This window comes from Cryptococcus neoformans, chromosome 6 (assembly GCF_000149385.1).
Source record: "Cryptococcus neoformans var. neoformans B-3501A chromosome 6, whole genome shotgun sequence".
NCBI classification, from domain to species: Eukaryota; Fungi; Basidiomycota; class Tremellomycetes; order Tremellales; family Cryptococcaceae; genus Cryptococcus; species Cryptococcus deneoformans.
This window is the reverse complement of record NC_009182.1, coordinates 939293-956099: the sequence shown is the minus strand read 5'-3', so window position 1 is coordinate 956099 and position 16807 is coordinate 939293. Positions and strand designations below refer to the sequence as shown.

At 50.4% G+C, this 16807-nt stretch overlaps 7 protein-coding genes across 7 annotated transcripts; 4 read left to right on the top strand and 3 right to left on the bottom strand.

The window, feature by feature from the left end:
- Positions 1-1027: 1027 nt before the first annotated feature.
- Positions 1028-2685, top strand: CNBF3190 (hypothetical protein; the record flags this gene model as incomplete). The annotated part of the gene is made up of 2 exons (XM_769546.1): positions 1028-1748; positions 1802-2685. The coding sequence occupies 2 exons, from the start codon at positions 1028-1030 to the stop codon at positions 2683-2685; spliced, it is 1605 nt and encodes a 534-aa protein (XP_774639.1).
- Positions 2686-2850: 165 nt separating this feature from the next.
- On the bottom strand, positions 2851-4296 carry CNBF3180 (hypothetical protein; the record flags this gene model as incomplete). The annotated part of the gene is made up of 5 exons (XM_769545.1): positions 2851-3035; positions 3090-3389; positions 3466-3934; positions 4026-4088; positions 4162-4296. 5 exons carry the CDS (start codon positions 4294-4296, stop codon positions 2851-2853), a joined length of 1152 nt encoding a protein of 383 aa, XP_774638.1.
- Positions 4297-4603: 307 nt separating this feature from the next.
- Positions 4604-7149, top strand: CNBF3170 (hypothetical protein; the record flags this gene model as incomplete). Its single annotated transcript, XM_769544.1, has 6 exons — positions 4604-5869; positions 5921-6222; positions 6273-6447; positions 6507-6773; positions 6831-6999; positions 7055-7149. 6 exons carry the CDS (start codon positions 4604-4606, stop codon positions 7147-7149), a joined length of 2274 nt encoding a protein of 757 aa, XP_774637.1.
- Positions 7150-7544: 395 nt separating this feature from the next.
- On the top strand, positions 7545-10243 carry CNBF3160 (hypothetical protein; the record flags this gene model as incomplete). Its single annotated transcript, XM_769543.1, has 7 exons — positions 7545-7595; positions 7661-7682; positions 7737-7987; positions 8055-8287; positions 8335-9224; positions 9270-10123; positions 10178-10243. 7 exons carry the CDS (start codon positions 7545-7547, stop codon positions 10241-10243), a joined length of 2367 nt encoding a protein of 788 aa, XP_774636.1.
- Positions 10244-10485: 242 nt separating this feature from the next.
- CNBF3150 (hypothetical protein) lies at positions 10486-12009 on the bottom strand (the record flags this gene model as incomplete). The annotated part of the gene is made up of 6 exons (XM_769542.1): positions 10486-10769; positions 10823-11004; positions 11057-11212; positions 11262-11431; positions 11495-11922; positions 11973-12009. The coding sequence occupies 6 exons, from the start codon at positions 12007-12009 to the stop codon at positions 10486-10488; spliced, it is 1257 nt and encodes a 418-aa protein (XP_774635.1).
- A 390-nt stretch (positions 12010-12399) lies between these two features.
- On the bottom strand, positions 12400-13728 carry CNBF3140 (hypothetical protein; the record flags this gene model as incomplete). The annotated part of the gene is made up of 5 exons (XM_769541.1): positions 12400-12623; positions 12680-12808; positions 12854-13025; positions 13076-13332; positions 13386-13728. 5 exons carry the CDS (start codon positions 13726-13728, stop codon positions 12400-12402), a joined length of 1125 nt encoding a protein of 374 aa, XP_774634.1.
- Positions 13729-13919: 191 nt separating this feature from the next.
- CNBF3130 (hypothetical protein) lies at positions 13920-15442 on the top strand (the record flags this gene model as incomplete). Its single annotated transcript, XM_769540.1, has 8 exons — positions 13920-14230; positions 14280-14390; positions 14444-14579; positions 14629-14636; positions 14687-14751; positions 14813-14955; positions 15006-15085; positions 15136-15442. 8 exons carry the CDS (start codon positions 13920-13922, stop codon positions 15440-15442), a joined length of 1161 nt encoding a protein of 386 aa, XP_774633.1.
- Between the last annotated feature and the right edge of the window lie 1365 nt (positions 15443-16807).

Here is a 16807-nt window from a genome sequence, read left to right as displayed (position 1 = left end):
GTACAAACCTTTACAGAAATCTTACGGATTTTGTCGAACAAAGGAGGGAGGTCCTTGGTTGAAGAAGGTTCTTGAGGAACTTCTGGCTCGGGCAAACTCTCTGCCTCGGTCTCTTCATTTCGGCCAGGTGCTTCAGTTTGCTGCATCGCTTGATCGATCGTCGCTATCGAGTCCGGCGCAATACCCTTGTCTATGCTGTTGAGTAGACGGCCTTCAGCCAGTCCGAGAACATGGGCGTAACAGCTGATTATCCATTACCCTCCCTGGTCCTGGTCCTGGTCCTGGTCATCGTCGGCTTCTTGATCGCCCTTCCCTGGAGTCTCCGCCACATCGTCATCGCCATCAGTAAGATCCGCGATGTTGGTGTCTTCTCCGTTGCTGCTGGATGATAGAGTGTTCGGGGATGAGGTTGATACGAGAGCAGCAAGGGGAAGGGTCGGAGATGGAGTCGCAGACGTGCTTAGCCTCGCGAGAACTGGCCAGGTGGAAACTCTGCATTGGCAGCAGCAATGGCTTCGGCGCTCGTGTAGTTGATACTCATATAGTCGGCAGTCATGTAGCAGTATACTAGAGTACTGTGGGAGGCTTATGAGTTAGGGATATCAAATACATAATTATGTGAGTGCTTGCCCCAAAACAGGCCTTATTACGGTGGTTAGTTGGTCCGGACCGGTCTTTGCTTTTCTTAAAGTCGAGGACCGAGGAACGAACCACCAGAGACCGGTCCCATAGTAGTCTTTAGACTCAGTCTTTTAGGTCCGGACCTGGTCCACAGTCTTTTCCATGTGATCATTTGGCTGTGTTTACGTAAAGTGACTCCCGATATTGGATTGGTGCCACGTGGCTTGGCGGCATGCGACGGGGCCTGGGGCGGGGGAGTCGCACATGTTTGTAATTAAGGCGCGTCAGAAAAAGAACTTTAAAAGAATCAGCCGACACAAACACTCGGCCCGACCCACAACACTGCATTCCCATCTTCTCTGCAGCTTTCTCGTCCGTCGTCCACTTTGCGCCCGTCCACAGCACCATGACCGTCCAGCCAGCACCAGACCCTGCGCTCCTCGCCCACCTCAGAGACCTGTACGCCGCCGCCAACCAGGCCCATGTATTCGCATTCTACGACTCGCTCTCGCCCTCCGACCAGGCCGCCTTGCTCGGCCAGCTCGCCTCCATCGACGTCCACCGCGTCAACCGTATCTACTCCACAGCGATCGCCGCTGCTGAAGCCCTCACGCCGTCCAAGGAGAACAGCAACATCTTTGGCGGCGGACAGCCGAACCACATCGGCGAAGGCGCGAACGGTAACCTTGTAGGCAACGAGACTGTCCAGGGTTCCTTGCCCATCAAGGAGGAGGCCATGCCCTTGCCTGAGGAGGCATGCGCGACTGTGCTTAACAACGCTTCCGAAGAAGCTCAATGGCGCGACGCCGGTTTGAAGGCGATTGCCGACAACCAGGTCGCCGTCCTCCTCATGGCCGGTGGACAGGGCACCCGTCTCGGCTCTGCGCTCCCCAAGGGACTGTACGATATCAAGTTGCCCAGTGGACAGACTTTGTTCGAATACCAGGCCAAGAGGATCTGCAAGCTCGAGAGGCTGGCGGAAGAAAAGGCGGGCAAGGAGAAGGGTAGTGTCACCATTCGGTGGTACGTGATGACCAGTGGTCCCACCCGGGTCGAGACGGAAAAGTACTTCAAGGCGAAAGGCTTCTTTGGGTTGAGAGAAGAAAATGTCATCTTTTTTGAGCAAGGCAAGTCTTTGTGATTATCCATCTCCTTGAAGCAAACAACTAACATGCCACAGGCGTACTCCCCGCCCTTGACAACGACGGCAAGCTTCTTCTTTCAACACCTAGCTCTGTATCCGTTGCTCCCGACGGTAACGGTGGTCTCTACGCCGCCCTCCGTCGCCCTCTCTCCCCCTCATCCTCCCGCACCGTCCTCTCCGATCTCCGCGAGCACAATGTCCAATACGTCCACGCCTACTGCGTCGACAACTGCCTCGTCCGTGTTGCCGACCCCGTCTTCATTGGCTGCTGCTTGTCTCGCAATGCCTCGGCCGGTGCCAAGGTTGTGCGCAAGACCATCCCCACAGAGAGTGTGGGTGTCCTCGCGGCCAAGGGTAACGCTTTTGCCGTGGTGGAGTACTCTGAGCTGAGCAAGGAAAAGGCCGAGCAGAGGACTGCGGACGGTCAGCTGGCTTTCCGTGCTGCCAACATTGCAAACCACTTTTATACCACCGCCTTCCTCGAGTCAGTTGAAGAAATGGAAAAGCACATGGCGTTCCACATTGCTCGAAAGAAGATCCCCACCGTCGACCTTTCCACTGGCGAGCTTATCAAGCCTTCTGAGCCCAACGGCATGAAACTTGAGCTTTTCGTCTTTGACGTCTTCCCATTCACCAAGAGTCTCTGTGTACTCGAAGTCGACCGTGCCGAAGAATTCTCCCCGCTCAAGAATGCGCCCGGGAGCAAGGCCGACTGCCCCGAAACCAGCCGCAGGGATTTGCTCGCTCAGCAAAAAAGGTGGTTGATCGCAAGCGGTGCCGAGGTTGCCGATGATGTCGAGATTGAGGTCAGCCCCGAGGTCAGTTATGCCGGTGAAGGCTTGAACTGGATCGAGGGCAAAAAGTTTACCAAGAGCGGAGTGTTGAAAGGTCGGAATGATTTAGAGAAGCTTACCGCGTAAAGGGACAATTCTTTTTCTTTTCTTCTTCTTAGCATTACGACGCATCTGATTCAATAATGGACAATGTCTCATATGTTTGTGTCATTTTTTTATACATGTCTATTAATTTCCAATGCATAGAAGTACCCTATGTACATCTTCACACCTGGAACCCACTGCCCCTATTTACGACAAGGAAGCACCGACAAAGCTCTTGGATTTGAGAACACCGTCCTTTGTCCTGATTCGGTGAACAGATTTGGTCTCGGGGTCGATCCAGGCAGCTTCGCGGTTTTCAAGCGTGGTAAAGCTGGGCTGAATGGTCTCAAAGACCTTTTTCTTGGGGTTCAGTTGCGGTTCGGGCGTAGCGTCTGTTTCTCTGGTATTAGACTGGGTTAAAAAGAGAGGCAAATAATATCACCCACTTTCGTACTTTTCGCCCTCAAAGTAGATCCTCTCACCCGGTTGACTTCCCTCTGGAGGAAGGACAAACTGCACACCACCTTCTTCCTTACCATCCCTGGAGCTCGCACAAAGAAGCATGGCGAAACTCTTGACACCCCTCATGGTCACGGGCTTGAGGTTGCAAATCACCACAACCGTCGCACCGCGAATCTCATCTTCGGACATGTACTTGACCAGACCAGAGCAGACTGTTCGGGGCTCGGGCTCTCCGACATCAATGGTCTCGACGTAAAGCGAGTCGGCATCAGGGTGTCGCTTGACTAGTTTGAGTGATTTAGTTTATTGTATATGGTAACTAACCCCCAGGTTCAAAACTCGAGCAAACTAAAAACTTACCGTCAAGAACCTTGCCGACTCGCATATCGATCATACTGGGCATAGGACCTGTAGCCTCGGCAGCGGGTTTGGGAGCCTTGGCAGGCTTCTCCTTCTTCTCCTTCTTTTCCTTCTTCTTTCCGTCCTTCTCAGGCTTGCCAACAACAGCCTCCTTGACAGTTTCAGCAGCGTTGGTAGCGGCTTCGGCAATAGTACCGGCAGCAGCGCTGACGACACCAGCGACGGAAGCGACAGCACCCTCAGCGGCAGCAGGGGCGGACTCAGCGGCCGCGGCCTTCTTCTCCTTTTTCACCTTGGGAGCGGGAGCCTTGCGCTCAGGAATGGGCAGTGTTGAGAGGTCGATCTCGACGGTAGGGTAGGCGTTGGGAAGTTCGGACCGGGCAGAGGAGACGGAGGGGAGGGATTGGATGTGGAGAAAGTATCGAAGGAGGGCGGGAAGAGTAGGGTGTTGAGTAGCGGGGGCGTTGATCTATTATGGAGATGTGAGAAAATGTTACAAGGTCGAATAAAAAGTAATATCGACTTGCCATGGAAGGGTGAAGGTGGGCGTAAAGACCGACATCAGCGGTAGAAGGGTAGTTCGAGTAGAGATACGTCAAAGGGGTGAGCTTCTCGTTGAGCGCCTAGAGCCGAAAAAAAGGAAAAAAAAAAGAGGTCAGCTCGTAATCCAGCTTCCATACCAGATTTATAGCTTACAGAAAGGTCTTTGACCAAGCCCTCAGACTCGCCGACAAGCTTCTCAATAGCGGCCTTGTCCTTGTCATTTCGCCCGGCAAGAGAAGGGTCGGCGTTGACGGCAGCGGAGATGAACTGTTGGACCTGAGAAGACATTTTTCGTACTGTTGAGATGGTGCTGATCGTGCGAATGTGAATATATGCTCTGTTTGTGAGGGCAGTGAGCATATATAGAAGCGATCGTGGGAAGAAGACGTTGCTGAAATGTAGAGGATCAAGATGTGTCCGCCGAGGAAACAAACTGAGGGGTGATGTGGAATTTTGGATTAACATTAAAATGCTTATTTACAGTGTAATTAAAGGGGTGGCGGGCTGAGGATTCTTCGTTTTTCTTCTGCGGATGGATTATTGCAACACATCCCTTCCTTTCTCACTTGTTTTTCTCCTTATTCTTGCGCAAAAGATGTCCGGACAGCAGCCCCCCAGCTTCAACCCAGGCGCATTCGAGTTCCGTCCAGGACAGGCACCTTTCGCCCCCAGGCAGCAGCAGCCCTTCGACCCGTACGGCCAGCAGCAGGGCGGATATCCCCAGTACGGACAGTATGGCCAGCAACAGGGATACCCTCAATACGGACAGTATGGCGGTTACCCTCAGCAGCAAGGCTACCCTGTTCCCGGTGCTCCCGGTGCCGGACCTAGGGCTTACCAGCCTCCACAAGCCAGGAATGTCCAAGGTTTCCAGCCTCCCAGCTTCTCTTCATCGCCTGCGCCCCCTCCGGACACCAAAGCTCCTGCTGGAAAACCTGTCTCTTTATCCATTGGAGGTGGTGGTGCACCCAAAGCCGCTCCTAGCTTGTCTATCGGTGGTGGTGGTGCGCCCAAGGCTGCTCCCAGCTTGAGTATCGGTGGTGCGCCCAAGGCGGCCCCTAGTTTGAGCATTGGCGGTGCTCCCAAGGCCGCTCCTAGCTTGAGTATTGGTGGTGCCAAGGCGGCCCCCAGTTTGAGTATCGGTGGAAAGAAAGAGGAGAAAAAGGAAGAGAAGGAGGCTTCCTCAAAGTCTTCTCCCAAACCTGCCGCTCCTACACCAAAACCCGCCGATGCCCCTGCTGCCAAGTCTGAGGCCGCCTCTGCCCCTGTCTCTGCTGCCGAGAAGAAGGCTGAAAAGGCTGTTCCCCTTACCAGTGACGCTCAAGGCAAGGTTGTTGCTGCTGAGACTTCTGCTGCCAGCCCCGCCAAGTCTGGCGCTAGTACTCCCGTCGCCACTGTCAGCACCAGCACCACCAACTTCTCCAAGGTCTCTGCCAAGAACGATGCTGAAGCTATCTACCGCGAGCAAAACCTTGCTGGTGACGCTGCTTTGCGAGACCTGTACGGTGAGAACGTCAAGGACACCAACATCAAGTCTCACCTAAACATCATTTTCACTGGTCACGTCGATGCGGGCAAGTCTACTATGGGTGGTCAGTTACTCTACTTGACTGGTGCTGTTGACAAGCGAACCATGGAAAAGTATGAGCAGGAGGCCAAAGCTGCCGGTAGGGAGACCTGGTACCTGTCGTGGGCTTTGGACAGTGGTAAGGAGGAGCGAGCGAAGGGTAAGACCGTTGAGGTCGGCAGGGCGTATTTTGAGAGTGAAAAACGAAGGTATACCATCTTGGACGCTCCCGGTCACAAAACCTATGTGCCCAGTATGATCTCCGGTGCCGCCCAGGCCGACGTTGCTTTGCTTGTAAGCTGCTCTTTTCATCTTCAATGGACCACAATGCTAAATTATCCACAGGTGTTGTCCGCGCGAAAGGGCGAGTTTGAGACCGGTTTCGAACGTGAGGGTCAGACCAGAGAGCACGCTATGCTTATCAAGAACAACGGTATCAACAAGCTTATCGTCGTCGTCAATAAGATGGATGACACTACTGTGCAATGGGACAAGGGACGGTACGATGAGATTACCACTAAAATCACTCCTTTCCTCAAGGCGGTTGGTTTCAACCCCAAGACCGACATCACTTTTATTCCCGTTTCCGCCCAGATTGGTGAGAACATGAAGGACCGAGTTGACAAAAAGATTGCTCCTTGGTGGGAGTAAGTTGTGATTTATCCTTTCACGTTTTGGTTCCACTGACATTTTGTAGCGGCCCTTCGCTTTTGGAGCATCTTGACAACATGGAAATTATGGACCGAAACATTAATGCTCCCTTCATGCTTCCCATCTCTGAAAAATACAACGAGTTGGGTACCATGGTTATGGGCAAGATTGAATCCGGCCACGTCAAGAAGGGCGACACTTTGCTTATGATGCCCAACAAGGTAAATCTAAACGTATCTGCAATCGCCTATGTGCGTACACTAACTACGGATTCCCTTAGCACACTGTTGAAGTCACTGGTATCTTCTCTGAACAATCAGAGGACATGGACATGGCATTCTGTGGTGACAATATCCGAATGCGAATCTCTGGTGTTTCTGACCGAGACATTACCCCCGGTTTCGTCCTTACCTCTGTTCAAAAGCCCGTCAAGGCTGTCACTGCCTTCAAGGCAGACATTAGTTTCATTGACACCAAGAACATTATCTGTCCCGGTTACAGCTGTGTCTTGCACGTCCACACCCTTGCTGAGGAAGTTTCCGTTACTGTAAGTAGATCTCAATAATGTACAAATAACATTTAACATTGTTGACAATAATTACAGTCATTCCTCCATTACTACGAGAAAAAGACTAGGAGAAAGTCCAAGAAGCCCCCTCAGTTCGCTAAGGCTGGTATGCTGGTCTCTGCCCTCATTGAGACTTCTGCCCCTATCTGTATTGAACGATTCGAGGACTATAAGATGCTTGGTCGATTCACTTTGCGTGACGAAGGTGAGTCTCGCCGTTCAGTCAGGATTATCTCAATTATTGACTGACATCGCCCTAGGTAAAACTGTTGCTATTGGCAAGGTAACCAAACTTATTGAAAGGAGCGAGGATATGCCCGATGTTGCTGCGCTTTCCTTGAAGGCGGCGTCGTAAATTGGTGACTAGATAAAACGAATGTTGTAGACGGTGTTAATCTGCGGCTCGTAATGAAGATAATGCATATGCGCATAGTGGATTTCTATACAAGTTGATCAATTAGAGGATATATATTGTTATATACTGTACCATAGAGCAGCTCTAGGTTAAAAGGGGCAGCTCGAGATTATTCTCCGCCACAAACGCGAGAAAACGCGCCTTACCCTGATTTTCGCGTGTTGCACTCCGATAGTACCATTTCGTTATTGCCCATATCTTCTTCTCCTCTTCACTTTTCATCCCACACGCCCAAGCATCCACAGCACAGCGGCTGGTTTACGACGTCAAAACCGGCCAGAGCGACCGTATCCATCCTATAAACACCTTTTGAAGCGAGAAAATCGGTTACCAAGATGGCGACCAATGATGCCGGTGCCAGTGTTATGCCCGTAGCCAACGTGCAGGTATGTCGCGTCGCTGTTGATGTGCATAGAACGCATCATCGCTGATATGTTTTTAAATGGTGTAGATCAACTATGAGGAAGAATCTGGTGAGTTCAGCTGGCTCTGTACGGTCCTCAAGCAGTTTACTGACGCGTCCACAGCCAAGATTGAAGACTTCCTTGCGAGATATGTCGCTGGACCTCGACCGCGTCGCGATCAAAGCGCACTCCCCGCGGATGACGACTCAGCTGCCGAGGACGCTTCTGAAGATGAGGATGATTTGGCCGATGGGATGGGCGGGCTGAACGTTCAAGGCGCTGGAAGGACAAAGTTCAAGTATTTGAGGATGTTGAGAGAGGTTGCCAACAGAAGACGAGAGGATATTGTCATTGATCTAAAGGATCTCAAGAGGGTAGGTAAACGTGATGACCTACTGTGAAAAGATCGAATCCATACTGACGGGTATCGTAACCCAATAGCACAGTAATGACCTCTCACTCCTTCACAACATCCAAAACAACACGCGTCGCTACATTCAGCTCTTCTCGGACGTGATCGACAAAATCATGCCTCCGCCGGACAACGAGGTCGACTATACCGATGATGTGCTCGACTTGATTATGCAGCAACGAAGGGAAATGAACGCTCAAGTTGAGGCGGGAGAAAGGAATGCAGACGCCGGAATGTTCCCACCAGAGCTGATGAGAAGATAGTAAGCACTTGCTCTAAGCTGATAAGGAAACGTCCTAACGGGAACAGCAATGTATACTTCCGCCCGCTTCGATCTGACGACGTCCTTGCTGTTCGAGCAGTTCGAGGTGCCCATCTCGGCAAGCTCATCACCGTGCGAGGTATCGTTACCCGTGTTTCTGAAGTCAAGCCCCTCCTCATCGTCAACGCCTACACCTGTGACTCGTGTGGTAACGAAATCTTCCAAGAGATCACCCAAAAACATTTCGCCCCTCTCACTGTTTGCCCCTCTGACGTCTGTGTCAGGAATCAAACCAACGGTCAATTGCACATGCAAACTCGAGCTAGTCGATTCAGGCCCTTCCAAGAGGTCAAAATCCAAGAAATGGCCGACCAGGTTCCTGTGGGTCACATCCCTCGGTCGATGACTATCCATCTGTACGGTGCTCTTACTCGATCTGTCAACCCTGGAGACGTCGTGCACATTGGAGGTATCTTCATCCCAACTCCTTACACCGGTATGCGAGCTCTCCGAGCAGGTCTTTTGCAAGACACTTTCCTCGAAGCAATGCATGTTCACCAGCTCAAAAAGCAATACCATGCCATGGAGTCTACCCCCGAAATCCAGGAGGCTATCGCTGACCTCAAGTCCGATCCTGCCCTCTACGCGCGACTTGCCAACTCTATCGCGCCCGAGATTTACGGTCACGAAGACGTTAAAAAAGCATTGTTGCTTTTGCTTGTCGGTGGTGTTACAAACTCGAGGAAGGACGGCATGAAGATCAGAGGTGATATTAATGTTTGTCTGATGGGTGACCCTGGTGTTGCCAAATCTCAATTACTCAAATATATCACAAAGGTGGCCCCTAGAGGTGTTTACACTACCGGTAGGGGTTCCAGTGGCGTCGGTTTGACAGCCGCGGTTATGAGGGATCCTGTTACTGACGAGATGGTGTTGGGTAAGTTCACACTAGGAAAAAGGAATCTGGCTGACAGTGATGCAGAGGGAGGTGCTCTTGTTCTCGCCGACAACGGTATCTGCTGTATCGATGAATTTGACAAGATGGAGGAATCTGACCGTACCGCCATTCACGAAGTCATGGAACAACAAACCATCTCCATTTCCAAGGCTGGTATCACCACCACCCTTAACGCGCGTACTTCCATCCTTGCCGCCGCGAACCCCCTTTACGGACGATACAATCCCAAAATCTCTCCGGTTGAGAACATTAATCTTCCTGCAGCTCTCTTGTCTCGTTTCGACGTTCTCTTCCTTATCCTTGATTCTCCTACAAGGGAAGATGATGAGCGATTAGCCCAACACGTATGCTTTGTCCACATGCACAACACCCACCCTGAACTCGACTTTGAGCCCGTCGAGCCTACATTGATGAGACACTACATTGCCGAGTGCCGAAAGATTGAACCTCGTGTTCCTCAGGCCTTGTCAGAATACATTGTTTCCAGCTACGTACAGATGCGCAAACAACAACAAGAAGATGAAGCAGAGGAGAAGTCTCACTCTTATGTTTCTGCCCGTACCCTTCTTGCCGTCTTACGTCTGTCACAGGCGCTTGCTCGTCTGCGACATGACGATATTGTCCAGCAAGGCGATGTGGACGAAGCTCTCCGATTGATGGATGTCTCCAAGGCGAGCTTGTACGAACACTCTCAACAGAGGAATGGCGAAGATCAGACAAGCACAAGTAAGATCTTCAGGATTATCAAGGACATGGCACAGAGGGCTGCGGATGAGGACGATGACGAAGAAATGGGAGAATTGGCGATGATGGATGTGAGGAACAGGGTTATTGCCAAGGGTTTCACGGAGATGCAGTTAATGGAGACTATCCTCGAAGTAAGTTTCTATCGATGCTTTTTCAGTTCTATCAAGCTGACGCCGGTTGTACAGTACGAGAACATGGACGTGTTGATGCGTACCGCCAACGGCTCCAGATTGCAATTTGTTACTGTCTAATTTTCGGCATTGTAGATGACAGGTGTTTACGAATAGGTCATGGTTTTGTTCTTTTTGGGGATATATACCCGGCTATAACGCCATTGTTTTTTGTCCCATTGGACATGGGCATGCAGCAGATTTCATCAGGAACCTTTTTGGTTGAATGCATAACAATATAACAATATACAACTATGCGGGGGTATCACTCATTTACTCATGCTATCTATCTCGTGTAATCGTTACTCTTCTTTCTCCTTCTTTCAAACATGCAACACTTTCAACGTGGTGCCGGTAACGCAACCAACCCAGTCACCATCATTGGTGAAGGCAAGATTGTTGATCTCTCCCCTCGCAGTCCAGCCCTTAGCTGGCATCATCTCTACGGCGTCTGCAGGTGACGGCGTACGTTGAGAAGAGGGTGTAGCAGAAGGAGAAAAAACATAGGGTGAAGTAGCGTTAGAGTTGCGAAAGTTGGATCGCGAAGATGAACGAGACGTAGGAAGAGGCGCAGTCAAGTCGTATAGTAATAGTTGAGAGTCATCGCCTATTCCGTACTTCAGTTTATTCTCTTGTGCGCAACGAAACTACACAACTTACCACAACTTGCCAGCCAACCACCACCGGTCGATTCCCGTCGACCACGCGTACCTCCTGATCCCCAAGCAATGGCTCCTAATGGAGCTTGGTGGCCTATAAGCTCTGCAACCGGCTTGCCGGGGCTTCGCATGTCGAGAATGAGGATTTTGGAGTCGTCGAGACCAAAACACGCAAGCATGTGTCTGTAGATTTAAGTAAGCTTTTAAAATTTTCCAGATCGGAAATGGAACTTACTGTTCTTTCTTACTGAACGCTATCCTCGCTAATGGTGCATCACGGGATGATTCATATAAGATGGTTGAATGCTCAAGTTGGCGGAGATCAAAAGCGCGAAGGGAACCGTCAGCGCCCACAGAGACAAAGATGTCTGAGGAATCTGGGAGCCAACAGCTTGTTCGTGTAAGCACATTGCTTGTCCGGATATCGGAAAAGCACATACAGGTCATAGACTGCGCGATCATGCGCAATAAGTTGCGTCATTGCCTGAGCAGTGTTGATGTCCCATAGTGTCGCAGTGGTGTCTATCGAGCAGGTGACGATTTTATTTGGAGACTTGTTATTCCAGCTGAAAGATGTGACAGGAGGCAGGCTACCATGAGCACCCTTAGTCTTCTCAGCATGGCGTTAGCTAAGACCCGAATGACTGGTGATGTGAGAGGCTGTGCGACCTACGTTGCTTAATATACTACGGCTCTTCAAGGTGTATCGCTCATTTCCCCAGCCATTGTGACCCACATGCCCGCTTCCTTCTGTCCATCCCTTGGCTACTTCCCATAAATGTAGAGATTCACCGGTAGTTGCTACCAGTTCCCCACGTCCACCTTGATCTACTCTGACCGATCCTTCGGGCTCCCACCCGACTTTTGTAGCCGGTAAGTTAATATTAGTACTTGTTAGTTGCCTGTAAGCCGGTGGCGGATGTGACGGGCCCGATGAACCGTTGTTGGCTTGTGGATAGTATGGAGATGATGGCTGGGTGTCTGGTGGGTGGGACAAGTCGGCAATATAGAGCTTGTTGGTTGGACCAGTTACGAGAGATGTAAGAGCTACACGGTGAGGATGAGAAACCGAGTTCGAGAAGCCGACACCGTATAATGGTTCTGTAAAGGATTAATGAGTTGTTGGTACAAACAATGAAGCAGTAGCTTACGGCCGACATCATACTCGATCAGCCGATATGGAGACATCAGGGGCAGGTCGAAGATGACTGCAGATGTCAGGGATGTTTTTGTCAGGGCTTTTCGATGGAGCAACTATAAGATGGCTGGGTGCGTGCCGGGCACTTTCTGCTGCTGGAAGTGACCAAGAAAGAAGATGCGTCTGTTGAACACCCAACGTGTCTCCCAAGACACCGACAGGTGCTCCCAGACGCATAAACGGTGACATCAGCCACGTGAGATTCTTACGTAAACAGCAAGGCCCTCGGGACACAACAGAAGAATAAAGCAAGGACGGAAGGAATGGCATGGGGAAAGAGCAAGAGAGAAGGCCAGCTGGGGACAGACCACAGCTCCGCAACGACCAAAATTATATACATGAATCACCCTTTGTGACTACAAAAACCCCGGTAGCGAGACCTATGCCCTCCCAATCAAGCCGTACTTTCTTCTGGCCGCAGGCTCAATGTAGCCCCATCCCAAAGGCGTGTCCCTCACGAACATCGCAAACCTATACATCAATGGCATGTGCACAAGGTGCTTCGGAGGAGCATCCAAAGCGCGGAAGAAGTTGAATGGCGGGTAAGGAATGAGAGGCTGCGGTTTCGGAGATAATGACAAGTGGTGAAGGATGGTTTTCGTTACTGCATATTGTCAGAATACAGTCAACTATGAGCGATAGAGTGGCTTATAAACTCACCGGCTTCCTGCTGCAAGAGCAGGCCCTCCCAAGCGTGTTTGATAGGGAGTTTTGTTTCGTCCCTACCGCCTGTCTGCGATACAGCAGTCTTGAGCCTGAACTCATTATCGATCGTTCCCGGGCAGAGAGCTGGACGACATAAGCTTAATCCCATGGACTGAATGTACGACTTACAGAAAAACCTAACACCACAACCCTCACATTCCACTCTACAGCTCTCTACTGCCATGAGACCCGCGGACTTCGTAGCGGCGTAAATCACTCGGTGAGGTGCGGGAACAGTCGCAGCTACTGAAGAGAGATGGTGCAAAGCAGGAGAGCGAGAGCTAGACGCAAGTAAAGGAAGCTATGTATCTGATCAGTACTACATCTACACCACCAGAAAGGGTTTCATACGAAGCAGCTTAAAGCGAGCACAGTTCCTAAATAGTTGACTTCGGCGACGGCCCTGGCCTCCTTCTCGACTCTTTCCAGCCCCTCAAGGGTTGGGCCTGAGCTTGTTGATTCATCTTTAGAGCTGAATGCGAGGGGTGCGCCGGACGGGGAGGCTGTAGATGGACTAGAGCGGTCAAGGGAAACTCCGGCAAGATCCATAAGAAGTGAAGTTGATGGAAGACCAGCAAGGATGTGCACAGTGTCGACTCCAGACCAGGCTTACAATTGCGTCAGTCTTTCAGGGGATCACTGGAACCAAAGACATACTTGCCTTTTACAATCATTTCTCGAGCACTGACCAAATCGGCGACCTTGGTCATATCTCCACTAAAGACCAACACCTCCGCCTTCTTCCCAGCCTTTGCGGCCTCCTCTTCACATTGTTTCTTAACCTCTTCGAGAACTTTCGCCCTCCTTGCTACCAAGCAAACCTTTGCACCACGCCTTGTATATGCCAAAGCAAGATCCTTGCCGACACCAGAAGATGCACCGAGGAGCAGAACGCGTTCTTCGTCTGGAGGGATGACTGTTTCCCGAGAGGGGAGTGGGCGTGACTTGAGGAGGTATAATATCGGGATGGTTAAGGGAAGGAGCCACAATGGAAAACGGGGCATGGTTGCTGGAATTTGAAAGTTTAGAGGCGATAAGATAAGATGAACGACCCGAAGATCGTCTTTGGGAGGGACTGTGCGCGACTTCTCCGGCAACTCCAGCTTCCGGCGGAAAGTCAAGACGTCGTGTTCAAAACAAGTGTTGAAAAGAAAAAAGTCATCCATGTACAAAGTCGGGCATTAGTTGGATTTCCATGCCCCACTCAATCCCCTTACTAAGGCCCAATCCAGCGGACCCTGTGCCTTCCTACCGCCTTCCTCATCTGATCCACACCTACTCCCATCTGCCCACTAGGGCCATATCCCACGATGACGCTTCCATGGCCTACTACTCTCTAGCCCCGATCGGATGCAATCTCACGGAAGGATTTGAAAGACGGATAGAGAGAGAAGACGAGGAAGAACATTTGGATGGGCTGGTAGAGAGTCTGGAATGGCTTATTACAAGGGGGAGGAAGGGTGAAAGAAAAGGAGGGATCATCACGTGGAGAGGAATGTTGACTAGGTAGGTTAATGAATACACTCCAAGTGTTATCCATGTTGACAATGTCCAGGCTCATTACCATGCCATATGAGACAAGAGACCCATGGGAGATGACAGCTATAGCCCTCGACGGTTCTGTCTATCTTGAATTGTGGGATCCGCCAGAGGAAAAAGCCAAACGGTAGGTTAGCTATACACATATACTATGAATAGCAGCTAATCGGCTGGATGAAGGAAACGAGAGCAGTCAGCTTGGGAGAAGCAAGGCTATATGGGATACGCATACGAGTCATTCTCCACTATACCGCAGGAGGGACGTCCAGGAAATGGACCGGAAGGGTGGGGAGGTGATGTCAATACCAACGTACAAGTGAGTGGAACAAGCCGAAGTCTCCTCGAAAGATGCTAAACCATCGTAGTGGGCTAAGTACGACGAAGGACCATGTGTATGTATGCAGCACTAATACATCTGCTCAGTGTGGTACGCTCCGCGATAGGAGAAATCCCGCTCTGCATTGCAGGGGAAGTCGACTGCGTTAAAGGTGAGGGCAAATATCATTATTATTGTGGTCGATAGTTGCTCGTCAATTGACCAAATGACAGCTGAGCCTGGATCTCCAAACCCTGGCTTATCAGGCTGCATGGAACTCAAGACTAATAAAGTCATACAACATCCTGGACACGAAGCCATGTTTCATAAAAAGCTGTTGAAACATTGGGCACAGAGCTGGTTACTGGGGATACCTGTATGCCATTCCATGCGTAAACTCAGGCCATGTCACTGATAGAGCCTTAGGAAGTCGTCGTAGGCTTCAGAGATGACGATGGGATCCTTCGCTCCCAAACAACGTTCGATACTGCAAAGATTCCGTATCTGTATATCTCTCTTCTTACCGTGAGATTCACCAGACTTATGTTTTTTCCAGAGTTGAGGTGCTCAACAAACCATCATGGTCACCTAACCGCTGCCTCCAATCACTACATTCGGTCTGCTCTTTCTTGACAAAGAATGTCTTACCGACCGATCCGCTCGTCACCTATCCCCATATACGCGGCAATAGACAAGCTGTAAAGGAAGCTGGAGAGTTACCGCCAGCCGTCGTGTGGCGATTGGCATTTGACCCAAAGAAGGGCTGTGAGTTGCACGCTGTAGGAGAAGTAGGCGTAGTCGATGGGCGATGGGGAGGAATGCTGAAGGAGGAATATGTGCGATGGAGAATGGGGTTGGAATGAACACTACTGCTGTACCACGGTATGTCATTTACACTGCATTCCCAACGTTTTTGCTAACAAATGACAGGTAGAGCCTGTTTAATAGTCTACAGATATGCATAATTGCAATAATAACAAGAGACCATAAGGGAGTGTACGATGGTCCTTTCAAGTTCGCCTGCCATACTAAGTCCAAACAAGTAAGAGGCGTCAGACTAAAAGGAAAGGAGGGGCATGTTGAACTTTGAGATAGGCTCAACTAAAATTGAACCAGGTGGATCATCGATGTTCCACATTAATATCAAGTTTGATTGACAATCTTTCAAAGACTTCGACACTGATGGCAAACGACAAACACAGGACAAACAGAGTCGACCTTTTGTAGGACAAAAGCTATAACGACTTGGCAAGGACCATTTTTCTTATGGGTAACCATGAGTTTTCTAGACAGTGACAACGACACTATCTCTCCCGTCTCTCAACAAACTTCTGTGGCTGCTTCTGCGGCTGCGGAAACCATTAAGGCATCCACAAAGGCAGCAGCTACGCCCAGAGCATCTGAAGATGATGACAGTGGTAAAGAGACTTCTGCAGCCGCCGCTCAAACTTCCAAAGCTGCAGAGACATCGGTAGCTGCAGCGGCGACTTCAACAACATCAGGAAACAACAGTAGTAATGGAGTGGCGGACACTGTCAGCACATGTATAAATCAAGGTCTCGATTCCGCAGGATGTCAATCTGGGAGAGCAGCGAATGAAGGGGCAATCATCGGAGGTGAGCCTTTTCTGCAGAAGGTTTGTGGGAGATGCTGATGAGTAAAAGGTGCTGTGGCGGGCGTTATCATAATAGGGCTCTTGATATACTGGTTGATGAAGCGAAAGAAGAGACAGGGTGTGAAGAAGGGGTTTTGGCAAGGGAAGGCGATGGGCGGCGGTACTGGGCCTAATGCGGTATGATAAGATGGACCATGAGGGAAGAGGATCAGTTCCGTATACGCAACCGGGCATGATGTCTCAATTTCACGCAAAAAGCCGAACCGCAAAAGGCACGAACTGGCAAACCCGTAGTAAAATGCTTTCCAGACTTGGAGTATTCAGCAACAAAACATGTGGCTGGGAAAAAGTGGGCAGATAAAACAGAGTAACCCATGACTTGATTGAATACTCCCGAAACGCCGACACGGATGCGCGCGGCTACTTTTTACTCCTACTCTGTTGTACTTCGTTGTCTTAGGCAGAGCATTTTCCTTGGACGGATTTGACTGGTGTAACATTAGCTAGGAATGCATCGACATTTATTATTCGTTTCCATTTATGGCATCGCTATTAAATATGGGTACAAGAGAGCTGGCAGCTCTTCTTCTGTAGTACGACTGGTCGGCCGGTC